Consider the following 16,392-nt stretch of genomic DNA (forward strand, 5'->3'; position numbering starts at 1 on the left):
ATCAATTAATTATGAACATTCTAGATGTAGTTATTCTAGCCCATAAATACTTAGCTAATATTTTGGGAAGATGGGGTAAAATTTAGATATAATATTTAGGTACTTTTTTTTATATTTTCCTCTTAAAATTCAGCCATATGACTTTCTCTTATGGAATGGAAGTGTATTGTTAGTTAATTACAACCACATAGCTGAATTTTAAGAGGTGAACCTAAAGAATAGTACTTAAATACTGTACCTAAATTTTGTCCTGGGAAGATAAAACTGTAAGAGCCTCCAATTGAGTAGTTAATATAACAACTAAGTACATTATTTAACCTAAAAGATCTAAGCCTTTAAGTTGGAACCAACTATGTTATATTAACCACTCCCTCTTGTTTTTATTATTTAATATGAGATTTCACTCACACTTGTATTCTCAACAATCTCCCTCTGACATGTGAGTATATGTTATTGGGTGCATCAATGCATATTGATCCGGCCCACATAAGACTAGAGTTTCTTAATGGTTTTGTCCAAAGTTGGCCAGCAAGTAGCCACATGCATGACAAGAATTCTACTTAAACTAGTGTTAGGATTCCTAGGATTCATGTGGGGCGGCAAACTTGTTTATAAAAGCAACAACTAGTGTGCCGCATAAGATTGGGGTAAGAGCAGCAACAAGGTTTGCCACACAAGAGAAGAGAAGAGAGCAGGCAACCGCTTAGAGAAAAAGAAGATGGCCAAGAGAGAGCTGTGCGTGAAGAATAAAATAGAGAGTAGAGAGTAGAGAGTAAAGTGTTACCACCTTTAAGAGAAATAATTAGTGTGTGTGAGGGCCAAGAAAAACAAGAGAGATTTTTCTTTAGCCGTAAAACAAACACAAAAGATATTATAATTAATTTGATAATAATGAAATTATTCGAAATTTGTCTCGTGGTTTAAATAGAGACAAGAGAGCAAAGTGTTTCTGCTTTTGAGAGAGATAATTAGTGTATGTGAGAGTTAAAAAAAAAATAAGAAAAATTTTTCTTTAGCCATAAGACATACACGAGATATTATAATTGATTTGATAATAGTGAAATTATTCAAAATTTGTCCTGTGATTTTTCCCTTCAAAGAGAAAGGGTTTTCCACATAAATATTCATGTTCTTATATGTGATTGCTATTTTGAATTAATAGTTTTGGTGATAATATTATTTAGAACCCAACATCTATCTCTCTGTGAGCCACAAACAAGTTCTACGAGTTCCCCTTATCTTATGGACTTTTTCCATCATCAGCATGTCATTCCATAACACTAATCTACTCAAATATAGTAAGCCAAAAAAAAAAAAATGCTAGTCCTTAACTGCTTCCAAAATATTTGAGTGTTCTAATGATATTGAGTTTTTTCTTATTTTCCTACTAAGCATTTGTGCCTTCAAATTCCAACAAAGTGGTATTAGAGCCATAGAATTGTGGAAGATATGGCAATAAATGGAATGCTTTCATTACAATTTTCTCACCTAAATTACGACCATTCGAATGAAAGCTTTGTTTGGATCACAAGATGCTTGGGGTTGGGGAGAAGGGAGATAGTATAAGTGGAGCCAGAAGATGAAGCCACTTTAAAAATCCAACTCAAAAGGATGTATTGGTGAAGGCTAGTAAGAAGGTTTAGCAAGCCCTTACACTCGTTATCAATCACTGGACGATGTTATGTTCAAAATATTGACAAATGCAACCACCTCAAAACAAGCATTGGAGATTCTTGAAACCTCTCACAAAGACATTGATAAAGTCAAGAAGATTCGCCTACAAACAATAAGCTAAGAGTCCAAAGCACTTCACATGAAGGAGTCCAAGTCAATTTCGGACTATTTCACAATGAGTTTCGGTGATTACAAATTAAATGGAGATATGATGAAGATCTTCATATCATTGAAAAGATCCTTAACCCTTTAGAGACAAATTTGAACATGTTGTCATGGCCATTGAAGTGTCTAAGAACTTCAAGACCAATGACTATTGATGAACTCGTGTCATTTCAAGCCCGTGAAGAAAGGCTAATTAGAAGTACAAGTGGAGCAATAGAGAAAATGTTACAAGCAAAACTTTCTATAAGTGACAAGTGATTTGCTGGAGATCAAGGTCCAAGAATTCAAAGAGGTCATGATCACGGTAGAAGAAACACTCTAAGAAGTAATGAAAGGAGATATGAAATGTTGCAAGTAGAATGTAACAATTGCTACAAGTTTGACTACTATGCTTTTGGCCAAGAGTTTTGTGCTCAATTGGTTGGCACCTCCTAGCCCCTAGTGTTTCCAATGGAGACAACTAGGATTCAAATTCCCTTATCCCCAACTATTAAATTATCAACCAAAATAAAAATTTTGACTATTTCACTTTTGAATGTAGAATTGCAATTCAAGACCTCAAAGAAAAAAGAATTCTTCTCATCTTTCCCTTTACCCAAAAAAAAAAAAAAAATTCTCTCCTCAATAGAGAACGAATTTCTTCTTCTCATTTGCCTCCACAACACCCTAGATCCACTCAACTATCCTCCCCGAGACACTCAAGATCCCCACATCCTGCACTTGCCTCATCCTCGATACCCAGAAGCAGCTCAAGGAATTTTGGAGCCTAAGGCGATGTTTAAATTAAGACCTTTTATATATTTAAATTTAATTAAATAATTTTTTTTACTTTAAATTTATTCTAATTTGTTTAGATGCAAAGAAATTTGATTTTTTTTTTTAATGAATTTCTTGCTCATAGGTGATAGTTGTTCATCTAAATTTTTTTGAAAATTATTTTATTATTTTTTTTACATTTTCACCCTTTTTTATTATATTATGTTCATTACTAATAACAAATTATCTAGAGAAGCCTTTTGAGACTTGTTTAATTTTTCACAAAACTTTTTTTTTTTCTTTTTTATTAACAACTAGGGTGTGTGTGTGTGTGTGCACACGCGCATGTGTGTATAAAGCTACAAATACTTTCTTTTTTTTTTAAATGAGTGAACAATGGTCCCCTACAGATTTGACATAACGTTTTTACCTATCAATAACAAATTGTCACTGGTGCTATACACAGTGCAATCAGCTTAGTTCTTGGACAAATTGGCCACCTGACCTTAGGGTAAAAGAGTGAACGATGGTCCCTTACAGATTTGACATCACGTTTTTACCTATCAATAACAGATTGTCACTAGTACTATGCACAATGCAATCGGCGCGATTCTTGGGTAAATTTTCCACCAGACCTTAGGGAAAATGAGTGAACGATGGTCCCTTATAGATTTGACATCGCGTTTTTACCTATCAATAACAGATTGTCACTAGTGCCATGCACAGTGCAATCGGCACGGTTCTTGGGTAAATTTTCCACCAGACCTTAGGGGTTGATTACCCCTTCGTTGCCATTGCTCATCACCGCTAGAGGTCAATTTTCCAACCTCTGCCAATGCAGTGGTCATCAGTTCGGAAGTTGGTTTGCACCAAATTCAACCACAAGAGAGAGAAATCTGAAAATCTGAGTTCTAAACCCATAGATCTCAAACTAAAAATCTAAGATCTAAATACCAAAACCTAAGATCTAAACAAAAACAAAACAAAAAAACCAAAAAAACCCAAGATTTAAACACCCAAACCTCAATCTATACACCAAAACCCACATCAAATCTACTTTGATTGCAATGAGAGGGAGAGAGATTTGGCACCTGTTTGGACAGTGGCAAAAAGATTTAGCACCTAGGTTCAAGTTTGGTTGGTGTGACAATGATGAGGGTTGGGGTTTGGTTGGTGTGGGCTTCAATGAAGAGGCATTTGGATTGGGAAAAAAAGGTGTAGAGAACATGAAGAGTCTCTAAAGTCTAAAGAGGTAGAGCATAGAGGAGTTCCAAAGGTGTAGTGCAACATGAAGAGTCTTATATATATAAGGGGCGGTTCGCTTTTGTCTTTTTTGCCTCTGACCAACAAATCGTACTAGTGTCGAAGAAAGCACTGGCCTCCACTTGCCATGTTTAACTTTGTCGGTAGATTTTTCTTCAGTGTGGTCTCTATGGTTTTGGGCAATTTCGACAATGCAAATAAGTTTTTGAGCACCCCTAACTGTCACTTAAGGTTTTTTGTGAAAATGTTGTGAACATATATTATAAACGATTTCTTTTGATTAATGCTAGGGACACAACAATTTCACAACATTTCTAAATTAGCATAGAAAAATAAATAAATTAAAGATTGTGGTAAGCCCATGTGTGATTTGGCATGTTAATTTAGAAATATTGTAAAATTATGTAACATTTTGTTGTATTCATTGATTTTTTTTTTTTTTTCAATCTATTGGCTAATATTTTGACCTAATCAATACTCTTATAAGTATAAAAATATTATTATTGGTTAAAATTTGGGTGGCCTCATTCCACTTGGGGGCCTTGGGCGACCACCTAATTGGCCTAGTGGTAGGGCCAGCCCATTTGACACCCTATCCTCCATCCTTCACTTCAACTCAAACCATCCTATGATGTCTCAAATTGATTGGATATTGATTAAGCATGTGTTTTGTAGGTTTGTGTTATATCAGGTGTTAGGACATATGTGTTTCACCTGTTAGGAACATATGTCAATTGGCTAATCCTTTGCAAAGCACTTTACTTGTATTTGGGTAGATCTAGGATGTGTTTAATACTTCAAGAAACAAGATTTCAAGTTTAAGTATTAAAGTCATGCAAATCTGTCCAAGAGTCAAGTGTAAAAAGTGTTGTTCATTAAAGCTCAACAACTAGCATCTATTGAGCCTTGAGGAGCTATTCCAACCCATGGCTCAAAGCAGCTCAACAGATAGGGTATCTGTCGAGATTTATGAAGTTCAATTTTTCAAGACTATTTTTCATCCGATCCGTGAATATATGTTTGGGCTTTCTTTTCTCATAACCCTAGACATATATAAGGATTATTTTAAAAGCTGTCAAAGGTGACACAAGTTGCACAAGTGTTAGGCAAAGTGTTCATGCAAATTGAGACCGGAAACAGAATTCGCCTTAGTTCATCTTTCTTGTGAAGAAGCTGCTATGTTTGTGCACCGTAGGGTTTTGTAACCAAGGAGTTTCTTAATCTTCATCATGTGATGAACTGAAGAATTTTGCAGCCAACAACCTTCTCTAGTTGGTGATTAAAGTCGTGTACTGGAATCCGTGCAATTGATTAGTCACGTACTGGAAGCCGTGCATTAAAAGGAGAGATTGTCACTACAAAACAAGTCCAATTAGGTATTGGGATAAGGGTTCAACTGTAGGTTGGTATAAGTTACTGGGATTCTTTTACTTGTAACTGCTTGTTGTGATAATAGTGGATTCTCGAGAGTGGTGGCCTTAAAATCACCTGGTGAGGTTTTTGCCATGTAGGTTTTCCCCATTCGTAAACAAATCACCATGTCAATTTATTTTCCACTGCATACTTTAGTTATTAGTGATTTGTTTGTGCTACCATGCACTTTGCATGTTAATTTAATTAATTAATAAACTTGGCTAATTAATCAATTAATTCATCACAAGGGGTCATTACATTTTTGGCCTATCATCGGGCATATTAGGTTAACCAAGGTTGTATCAACAATTACAATGAGCATTAATTGTGACTAAATTAGTCTATTTAGGGTATAGCATAGATGTGACTAACACTTTTATAACCTATGTAAATGGTCATTTCACCCAGGAAGGCCTAGGGCTTATCCCAACCATACACATATGTAAACTAATAACAAATCAGGACCTCATACTTTTCCCAAAAATATTGCTACCATTTAAGGGCAAATTTATGAATATGTAATGAGACGTACTGAAGCATTAACCAAGGCTAAAGGCTCGCCTAGGATGATATAAAAGACTAAGGACTCCCTAGTCCCTACTACAGCAAATGTGTGCTTAAATTGTATCTTCAACTTATTATTTCAGTTTCCCAAAAAAAAAAAAAGTGTGTAATAGGGTGTATGTAAAAAAACATTACCTTTGTTCAATATCATGGGCAACATCTAAATTAGCCATTTTTTTGATAATGAGCATGTGCTTCTTTCTTTCTGCACCTAGTTTTCAACTCTCCTTCTGATCAAGTGTCAACGATCATCTTGACTAGTATCATTGATAGCCTCCTAAATAACTTTCTTTCTAGTCACATATCTTTATCTAGGAAGCACCGATGTTGCTAGGAAGGTGCCGCACCGAAGTCCAACGTGGCCCAACACTGGGTTCAGCTACCAACACCGCTGCCCGCACGTCGGTAGCACGTCTGAATTGGGGGATTCGAGCCAACTCGGCTCCAATTCATGCCAATTTGCACCAAACCAGGCCAATTTGGCCAGAATTGGGTCGTATCGACCGAATCAGATCGTATCAGTCAACAGTCAAAATGGTCGAAAAAGGCCGAAATCGTTTGGTTGTGAATAAGAAAAAGAAATTACTAAGGTGAAGATAAGTAAGAAGGAGATGAAGAAAAGTTTAAAGGGTTGAAAATGAAGCATTGCCACTGTCAGACTTTGCAAAAATCAAAATCACGTGAAGGCAAAGGGAAACAATAAAGTGTGACTGTGTTGAAAAAGTACTGTAATTTTTTATAACTTCTCAATTGTACTATTTATGTATTATTAACTGTTGTACTGTTGAGATAATTTACTACTAATAGGTTGGCTTTGTTGATTGTTCATGGGCTTTGGCTGTCACAACGCGGAACCTATTTTGCTTTTAACGTGCAAGAGAGAGAGAGAAAGAGAGAGAGAGAGAGAGAGAGAGAGAGAGAGAGAGACATTGCTGTTGGCTTTTGAGGAAAGATCGTCTCCCATTTTCTTTTTTCTTTTTTCTTTTTGGTTAGGTTTTTTAGGTTCTTTTCGTGTGCTTAGACAGTGTTCTCCATGGTCCTGTGACTTCACAGTTATGTGATTTTGAGAGATGCTTTGACTTGAAACATCCTAAAATATATTTTTAAGAATATTTTAATAGTAAAATTATATAGAAATTTTTTTAATCACCGCACCCGCACCTTACTTTTTCAAAAATTACCAATTCTTGCACCCGCACCCGTACCTATACTTGAATCCGAAAACGCACCCATGTTTCATAGATCTTTATCCCCTTCAAGCCATGTCACTTATGCCATGCCTCTAATATGTAGCCTTTATTATATATCTTTCTAGCCACAAGTCTCTGTCATCTTCAGACATAGTTTTCAGAGCATGCCTATAATCATCAGTTGCCACAAGTATGATATTCATCGTCTTCATCATTCAAGCCTCAATCATCATGTGCATCCAACAAGATTTGCAGTGTACGGTTTCATAGTACCATAAAAAGCTTAAGAGTAAATATGTAGCTTTTTGCTGTAAGTGTAGGTCTTTTAAGGCTGAACAACGTTAATATTTTTTCATATTTTTGTGTATACTTTATCATTATACTATAACTATATCTCATAATTTTTAACATCATATCAAAGCTTTTAGCAAATAATAATAATAATAATAATATCAAAGCTATGTTTATCTTTTCTGATACATTTCCCTAAAAATAAATAAAAAAATAAATCTTTTCTAGTGCATATATTATATATCAACGATTTTGAACCAACCTCTTATAAACTTCGAACAAACCTCTTAAAATGACAAAGAAAGTAGGCATGAGGATTTGATTATAGCTTAACATGTTGTGTTTTCCTTCCTTTGTTTAGACAAAGTATGAATTTAAGTAAAAATATTTATCCAGTTGATATAATTCACTATTCAAAGACGCCACTTTCTCCACTAGAATTCTAGTTGATAAGGAAAAATCTATAGGTTTTGCAGTGGGAGAAAATCAGTTTTTGACTATAGTTCCCACCCCCATTGAGTCCGAATAATGTGAACTTTATGATGAGATACCACCAAACTCTCCCAACCATCCCTTTGACCCCTTTAATCATCCACCAATCAGCACTTAGTCTAATGAAGCAATCCGACAACCACAATCAAGATGATTCAAAGCACCAGTATGGAACATCAAATACATTTTCAAGATACTGCTTGAATTTAAACCCAACCAGACCAACCACTCTGATGAGAGATTTCTTTATTCTCCAGAGGAAGACATCATGAAACAGATATATAGAACACACTTCTTATTAACCATAAGCCATGGCTTCCTACAAAAAGAAAGTAAAAAAAAAAAAAAAAAACGAGAGGAAGGGGGATTAGAGCTATAATAGCTACAATTGCTGATAGAAGATTGTCATAGTTTTAGAAATTATAGTCCTAAAAAAGGTTGTAAATGTTAGATATATTTCAATAATTTACTTTTGTGATAAAAGCAAAATGAACAATATACAGATCTAAGAATAAGCAATAACACAAAAACACGTAATAGACAAAAGCAATAAATAAATATTGTATAAAAAGAAATTTGCAAATAATTAAAAACTCACAGACCAAATACGTGAAAGATGAATGATTCAGATCAAGTATTGTGTTTGACACAATCTCCTTAAAGCAGATTTCGCCCTTCACACAAGGTCTGTGCTCTACGAACTACTTTATGTCTCATTCTCTCTCTTTGACTCAAATGAATGCACAAAAAAATTTTCCTCTAGAAGAGTTTCTCTAAAGAATTGTTTTTCATGAACGAGAGACTATACATCTATACATTATTGAACAGACACTGTTTCAAAATTAATTTCCAATGTGGAATTCTTTTTTTTTTTTTTTGATAATCTTCAATCTTTATTGAATTAAACTAGACAGCAGTCAGCTTTACAAACAGACACTAAGGCGCAGGCTGACTGTGATTATTGAAACAAAAACATTCTAGGGACACGAGACAATCTAGCTGCCTTATGGGCTGCTCTATTAAAGATTCTCACCACTTAAATATCATGATCAAGTGGACACATTAGGAGTCAATTTCTTATTTACTTCGTACTATTTTCTATTTTTCCAACAGTCAAGTTGGCTGTATTTTAATGCATAATCATATTGAGCTGGGATTCCTAACTCCATACAATTGATGTGCAAACCAATTACCAAAATTTCGACTTTCACAAATCATAATTTAACTTTCAGGGCTGCCAATTTTTTTTACAATATTCATCGTACTGTTAATCATCATGTTGATTGCCACTGTCTAACAACCATGAAAAATATAGTGGGTGACATGTTGTAGCACAAAGGGGACAGACACTTCAACTCACATTTGAAGCATACCATGACTGAAAGGCTGAATCAAAATGGGGAACTGTAGGGAAAACATGTGTTAGTATGCTTCTAAAAACTTGAAAGGGACTCGGTGGTGGCATTGGCAGTTTTACAATGGTGGTAAGGGGTACATGTTAATGTAATGATTGGTGCCAACAGAGGTGAGTCGCCAGAAGAACACTAGTGATGGCCAAGGAGGCAAGGAGGCAGTGTGTGTGGTAATTTTTGGAATGAACTAATGGATTGTGGTGAGCAAGTATGAGGCTTTACTTTAAAACTCCTTCAATAAAGAAACCCTCTTTACCAATGCACCTTATTTTGTAAGTCAATAGATTTCACCAAAATCAGACAGACAAACCCAGCAACAGCATACATCAGATGACAACATACAAGCATTAGCCAAGCTTAAATTTTTTAGATCACCAAGAATGACATTTAATATATCTGAAATTGCATTAACAATATTCAGTTGATTAAATCAAAGTAAAGATACCATCCACACAAAAAGGAAACAAGTGAACAGTATTGCAAAGATATTGATCAAGGAACCAGAAAAGAGAATCGCAATATCATGAAATTCTGAAATTCCACTTTCTTCAATACACATAACAAAAAAAAAAAACTTCCAGCTCATCTAAAAAAGTACAAAGAAGGAGAAGGGCAACCTCCCTCCCCTAAATTACATGCACCAATGTGGAAGTTCAACTAAGAAAAAACAGATTTTAATACAAAAGTCGCAAGAAGCAAGCAATAGCCAGTTTAGTGTAATTACACCATCTCCTTCCCAACAGGATTAGCAGTGTATTTTAACTTTTTATTCTAGCCTTAGCTCAAACACAAACTGCATATACATGATACTTATACTAGCATCAATATGTCTTCAAACATCATCCATATCAAAGAGACTGGGTTGGATAATGCATCAAATTTCAGATGAAAAGCAGATGAGTGTAAACATGACAACTCTCGAAGCTTTTTCTCAAAAAGGCCACTATACCACAAGCAATCTGTAAAAATGAAACCCACAAAGTTAGATTCATTTCCGCTTGTTGTGTTAACCAAATTATAGAAACACCTACAAAAGGTTGAAGAATATAAACAAACATAGATATCATCACAGTTCCCTGAATGTACAAAACAAAGAGAGATAAAACATTAAAAATGAACAACAAAAGTCATTCACACGGTACCTAAATTATCCTCGTCCACCTAGCCCTCAATTATAAGTTTTTACAAAAATATATCAAACAGGATTCCTAAGCCGGCACCCAACAAGAGGAAGCATAGAAAATCCGGCCCTTCCATCCCTGAAGCATCCAGTGGCTGTCTTCATCAAGAATAAAATCCTTGTGGTACCATGCCTTAATCTTAGCCCTGATTACACTCATGAGCTCTTGGTTCAATGGGAGCTGCTTGAACCGAGCTCTAGAAATTCGGACTTGACTCTGCTTGTATGTTTCAGGCCTCTCAACCCTCTCTAACCCTTCACATGCTATAACATTCATAGCCTCCCTCCCAAGGAACTCCCTCTCAAACTTCAACCTCTGTGGATCGTCACGGGGTATAGTAACATCAAATACATCATACAATCCAGAGAAGTGGAAAAGTGCTTCTCGGAACCTCGTGAGAAAGAAGGGGGCATTATAGGACCCATTAACAATAGAATTAATAAAAATATCAGGTTTCATCCTCCTGATTAAGTTTAAAACTGCATCCCTTGGACTGGTCCCTTCAACTGTTTCACCAAGTAGGTTCTTCATCCGTAAAGCACAATTCACAGCAAGCACCTCATTCCTCTCAATCTTAAGCTCCTCAATTCGAATAGTTTCCCAGTTCTGTGACGCTATAGCATTGTATTCAAAAGGAACATTAAACCGGTTGCAGTACTTTTCCAAGCGACGACCAGTCTCCTCAATGCACTCTGCTGGACGGAATCCAGGTTGGGGAAGATCAATCCCTGTAATGCGTAGCTTGGGAGCTCCTTCAGGTCTTTTTGAGAGAAACTGGATCAGAAGTGGCCACTGGAAACCATATTGGACACCAAAATCTACAATATGAAGAGTAGTTGCTTTCTCTGCTGCATGCAAAATCATTTTATTAGAAAAGCCATATGAGATCCTCTTGAAAGGGCAGGCTGAAAGATAAACTTGGTATGCTTTCAGCTTTTCAAGAGCTGACACCCTCTTGTAAACCATTTGACTTCCTATACTAGTGCCAGCCAAGCGTGCCTCAAGACCATTAGCAAAGAAATGAGCCACTCTCTGAGACCCATCACCAAAAGGGGTTGAGTGTTGCCTAACCTGCTTCAATAACTCATTAGCAGTTCTACCATCACCAGCTGAGACAGCTTGTGCACATAGAATCAAAAGATTCTGCAAATCAACTGTCTCCTTCTTCTTGCTCTGCTTCTTATTACGACTACCTTTCCCACCATTACCTCCTTGTGCCTGCCCAATTGTGTGCAACGAGGCCTTGCTTGCATCATTCTGCAAAGGTTCACAATTCTTACTGCACATTGAAGCTGGCGCATCGGTACAAAGCAAAACCTTATCAAACATATCTGATAACTCATCCTCCTCTACATAAACCGCAGTCTGCTTATTGCTCCTCCTACCTTCTTCTAATTCTATCTCTTCCCTCTCGCGATTCTTCCTCCCTCTTGACCCATCCGGCGAATCACTCTCTTTCTCACCCTTCACCACCAAAGATTCCACCTTTAGATCCTCTCCCTTCCACTCAGAAGAAGAAACCGTGTTGCTCTCCAAATCAATAACCAAATTATTACTCTTAGGAAGGAACTTACTAGCTTCCTCTAACCCCCTCCTAAATTGCAATATTGATTCACTATTGGTAAAAAAATTCTGAGCCATAATCTCCAACCCATCACCAAAATGATTGACACTATTTGGCAAATTCCCAAAAAACTGTGATTGATCAGTGGGATTGAAATTAGACTGGACAGCATTATGCTCACCCAGAACAGGAGCCGGTGATAAAGAAGGCTGATAGTTATGCTCTCCAAGATCGTTTTGCCATAGAGAATCATTGACAGTGCTAGAACTACTAGTATTATTAGTGCCATTATCACCACTACTTGATGAAAACACAGGACTCTCAACGCTATTTTGATTTGGAAAAGGAGGGTTTTCTTGACCAAGAGCATCATAGAAAGATTTCTCAGTGTCTTTTAGACCCAAAGGGTCATAAAACATGCAGGGCTTGTTTTCAATGTTCTCTTCCATAAGAATCTGATTTACGTACTTGAGAACCGTTTCAGAGAAATCACTGTCGTCCGGGGACGAAGTGAAGTCTGCCTGCAACATAGGCGGAATAGCAACATGCGGTGGATCATATGGTTGACCCTCTAGACCAACGGTGGTGGTGATCGAGGGCTCAAAACCAGTGGGACCCAGATCAAGATCAGATGAAAGATTTGGACTTTCGAGGAAGTTAAGGTCTGTAGCAGGAGGAGGAGATAGTTGATTGAATGTGTGCTCGTTTATAAGATTTGAGAACTGATCCTCGGAATTTGGCGACATGGTAGAAAAACCGTTCACGAAATCAAAGCTTGAATCCATAATTTATATGGTCAAACAAAGCCAAGAAAGCGTAACTAGCTGATTTTATGTCTAAAATTGATTTAGGAAACTAAAATCTGAGACTTACTAAACATTAAAGATTACCTAATATAGCGAAATTCATATCAAAGACTAGGATCTAAAAAAAAACATATGTAGGTGTACACAAAGAGCAAAAAAGAAAAAGAGTAAAAGTAGAAGAACTAAATATCCATGATTAAAGTGAACAAATGGAGCTGAGAAGAGTACTCAGAAGCAGAAGAGAAAGATGAGAAGGTGAAACACGGAAGAAAAGTAGCGTACGTAACTCAGAATCAAAAGTAGCTCTCAGCTTTTTCTGTGACAGAGGAAAATGGAACCTCTAGATTTGGGTACTTCTCCAAGTTAATATATAGAGAAAGATAGTGATGAGGATTGAGAAGGCTGCTGTCACTTTATTACGGTGACGAACTATCGTCGATCGCGCTGCACAGATGTTAACAGAGAACGGCGAGTCAAACCCAGAGATGCCTGGGGAAAAAAATTTCTCAGAGCGAAACCTGTCAACTCTTTATACATCTTTCTATTTTATATTATATAAATTTTTCAAATTTTATTTTTATAAATTATACTCTAATTTAATCTAAATATATAACTATATATAAAATTATAACTTTTATAATTTTTAATTTTCAAGATAATAAAAAATTAATAGCTATGATCAAATATTTAAATTTTAAATTTTTGTAGTATTTAAACAAAATTTGACATAATAATTAAGAAGATAAAGATCAAAAAATTTAACAATTAAATTTTTAAAATTTACTCTCAATAAAAAATATTGAATAAATCCGAATAATTTTTCTTCAAAATCTCAATGTATGTGTAATTGTCCATATGTCATTGGAGAAAGAAAAAAAAAGTCTTTCAAATCGATTCTCAGATTGGTTTGTGAGCTACACACATGAAACAAAATTTCAAATGTTTTGAGTCCTTTGACTTGTCAACTTATGACTCAACTAATTGTGTGTTTGTTTCATGTAAAATATTTTTAAAAAAATACTTATTTTTCAGAAATGTTATTTTTCGGTAAGGAAAATATTTTTAAGTGTTTGATTGCATTTCAGAAAATGTTGTGAAAAATATTTTCTGGTGTTTGGTTATGTTGTTGAAAATACCATAGAAAACACATTTTCTACTTATTACTCACATTTTCTCACATTTTCTTAGCTGCCAAACAAATATATAATTTCATTCCTCAATCCAGAAACACAAATAAAACCCAGAAAAAAAAAAAATTTCATAATCTGGTCGCGACTGGGTTCGACGAGAGGCGAGATAGCGCAAAGCCGATCGGTGTTGCGATCGCAATCGACGCGAAGGCGAGATCGCGGTCGGGGACGACGATCTGGATCAAGGACGATTGGTTTTGGGTGGATCGGTGCTGGGGTGCGACGATCTCGCCGGTGGTGCGATCGGCGCGACGAACGAGCTCGGTCTTGGGTTTTCTAGGTTCGTCGGAGTCGGTTTCTGGGTTCGTCGGAGTCGGGCTCTTCTGGGTTTTCTAGGTTTTTCCTCTCTCTCTCTCTCTCTCTGCGGGCGGGCTTTTCTTCCTCTCTCCCTCTCACTCAGCTCTCTCTCTCTGTTTTCCGAAAATTAGTATTTGAAGGTAAAATAAAAACGGAAATCAATTTACACCCCCATCACAGGACAACTGAAATGTATTTCCAGAAAATGCATTTTTCATGTGCAACCAAACACCCGTAAATAAAGAAAAGTATTTCCGGAAGTGATTTTCACCCAAAACAAACACAGCCTAAAACTACCTTCAATACATTTTCCTCGGATTGTCTCACTCTTGTCTTGGAGAAAAGATAAGGTGTTTCGGATGCATGCATCCTCCAACTCACATGAGGTAGACATGTGAGTGTGAGGATGCATATATCCCAAACACCTAATACCACTTCTTTGTCGATACGGAAATGTGATGTGATAAGACTTATTCTCTGTTGGAACACCAAACTATACTTTGGTTTTTGTCTTATAAGTTATAAATCATGACATTTAAAAAAATAAATAAACTGGTTAGATTTTTTTTTTTTTTTTGGATAAACTGTTTAGAAATATGACTTAAATATCTTATCACATTCTTGTAAATTAGTAATACTCCTACTCTTTATGGTTGAGAGAAGTAAATTAGTAATACTCCTACTCTTTATGGTTGAGAGAAAAAATATGGCAAGTGTATGTGTGTCATGAAAACATTGATAAGTTACTGCAGCAAGGAAAATTATTAGGTACTCCTGGAGTATCATAAATGCGTACTCACTCCTCTCACATGAATGGTGGTCCCACTATAAATTTAATTAGTGGAACCCACCATTTATGTGAGAGGAAGGAGTATGCATTTATGATACTCCGAGAGTACACGATAATTTCCCCTGCAACAGGTTGCATTTAAATGTTTCCTTCTAGGATGTCAAAGGACACAAATCTATCAAAATAATAATAATAATAACATGCATGGCTAAAAAATGTAGATTATTTAAATTTAATGGAATTAAAAGTATATATAAAAAGATATATATCTAAGTTTTATCATAAAGAAATTATTAATGTTGTGGATGATTCTAAGATTAGACAATGACTCAACTCCAAAAATTCTTGCAGCTCCCTGTTCATGTTTACTCTCTCAAGTATTGGCTTTTCAAAGGATAAAGTATGATAGTTATGAGTTAAGACGAATGGGTCATATTCTTTTTATGGGAAAAGTTGATGGATACCCTAAGAACATTGATTCAGGAAATATTTTAAAAAATTCTTTATGAAAAAAATATCTTTTTTTTTTATAGTTTTTTATATTTTCCAAGATAGTGATATTAAAAATTTTCTAAAATGATTTATTAATAAATTCCCTAAGGGCACCAATTAACAAAACCTTTTTTTATTTAAGAATAAAAAATGACTTTTACTCAGTGACTATTTGCTTGTATATAAAAATATTTAAAAAATGTTACTATTCATGTTACTATTAACATATGTAAATTTTTTTTTTTTTGGTATCCATTTTTTTTTTCAATCTATTGGCTAATATTTTGACCTAATCAATACTCTTATAGGTATAAAAATATTTTTGTTGGTTAAAATTTGGGTGGCCTCATTCCACTTGGGGGCCTTAGGAGACTGCCTAATTGGCCTAGTGGTAGGGCCGGCCCAATTGACCTAGTGGTAGGGCTGGCCCAATTGACACCCTCTCCTCCATCCTCCACTTCAACTCGAACCATCCTATGATGCCTCAGATTGATGGGATATTGATTAAGCGTGTGTTTTGTTGTTGTGTGTTATATCGGGCATACTAGGTTAACCAAGGTTGTATCAACAATTACAATGAGCATTAATTGTTATTAAATTAGTCCATTTAGGATATAGCATAGATGTGGCTAACACTTTTATAACTTATGTAAATGGTAATTTCACCCAGGAAGGCCTAGGGCTTATCCCAACCATACACGTATGTAAACTAATAACAAATCAGGACCTCATACTTTTCCCAAAAATATTGCTAGCATTTAAGGGCAAACTTATGAATATGTAATGAGACGTACTGAAGCATTAACCAAGGCTAAAGCCTTGCCTAGGATGATATAAAAGACTTAAGGACTC

General features: G+C 35.7%; 1 protein-coding gene across 1 annotated transcript; it reads right to left on the reverse strand.

The window, feature by feature from the left end:
• Nucleotides 1–9,650: 9,650 nt before the first annotated feature.
• LOC115986677 (scarecrow-like protein 34) lies at nt 9,651–13,271 on the reverse strand. Its single transcript, XM_031109916.1, has 2 exons — nt 10,363–13,271; nt 9,651–10,179 (listed from the first exon to the last, which is right to left on the reverse strand). The coding sequence occupies exon 1, from the start codon at nt 12,748–12,750 to the stop codon at nt 10,429–10,431; it is 2,322 nt and encodes a 773-aa protein (XP_030965776.1). The 5' UTR covers nt 12,751–13,271; the 3' UTR covers nt 9,651–10,179; nt 10,363–10,428.
• Between the last annotated feature and the right edge of the window lie 3,121 nt (nt 13,272–16,392).

Source organism: Quercus lobata, chromosome 1 (assembly GCF_001633185.2).
Source record: "Quercus lobata isolate SW786 chromosome 1, ValleyOak3.0 Primary Assembly, whole genome shotgun sequence".
Classification (NCBI taxonomy): domain Eukaryota; kingdom Viridiplantae; phylum Streptophyta; class Magnoliopsida; order Fagales; family Fagaceae; genus Quercus; species Quercus lobata.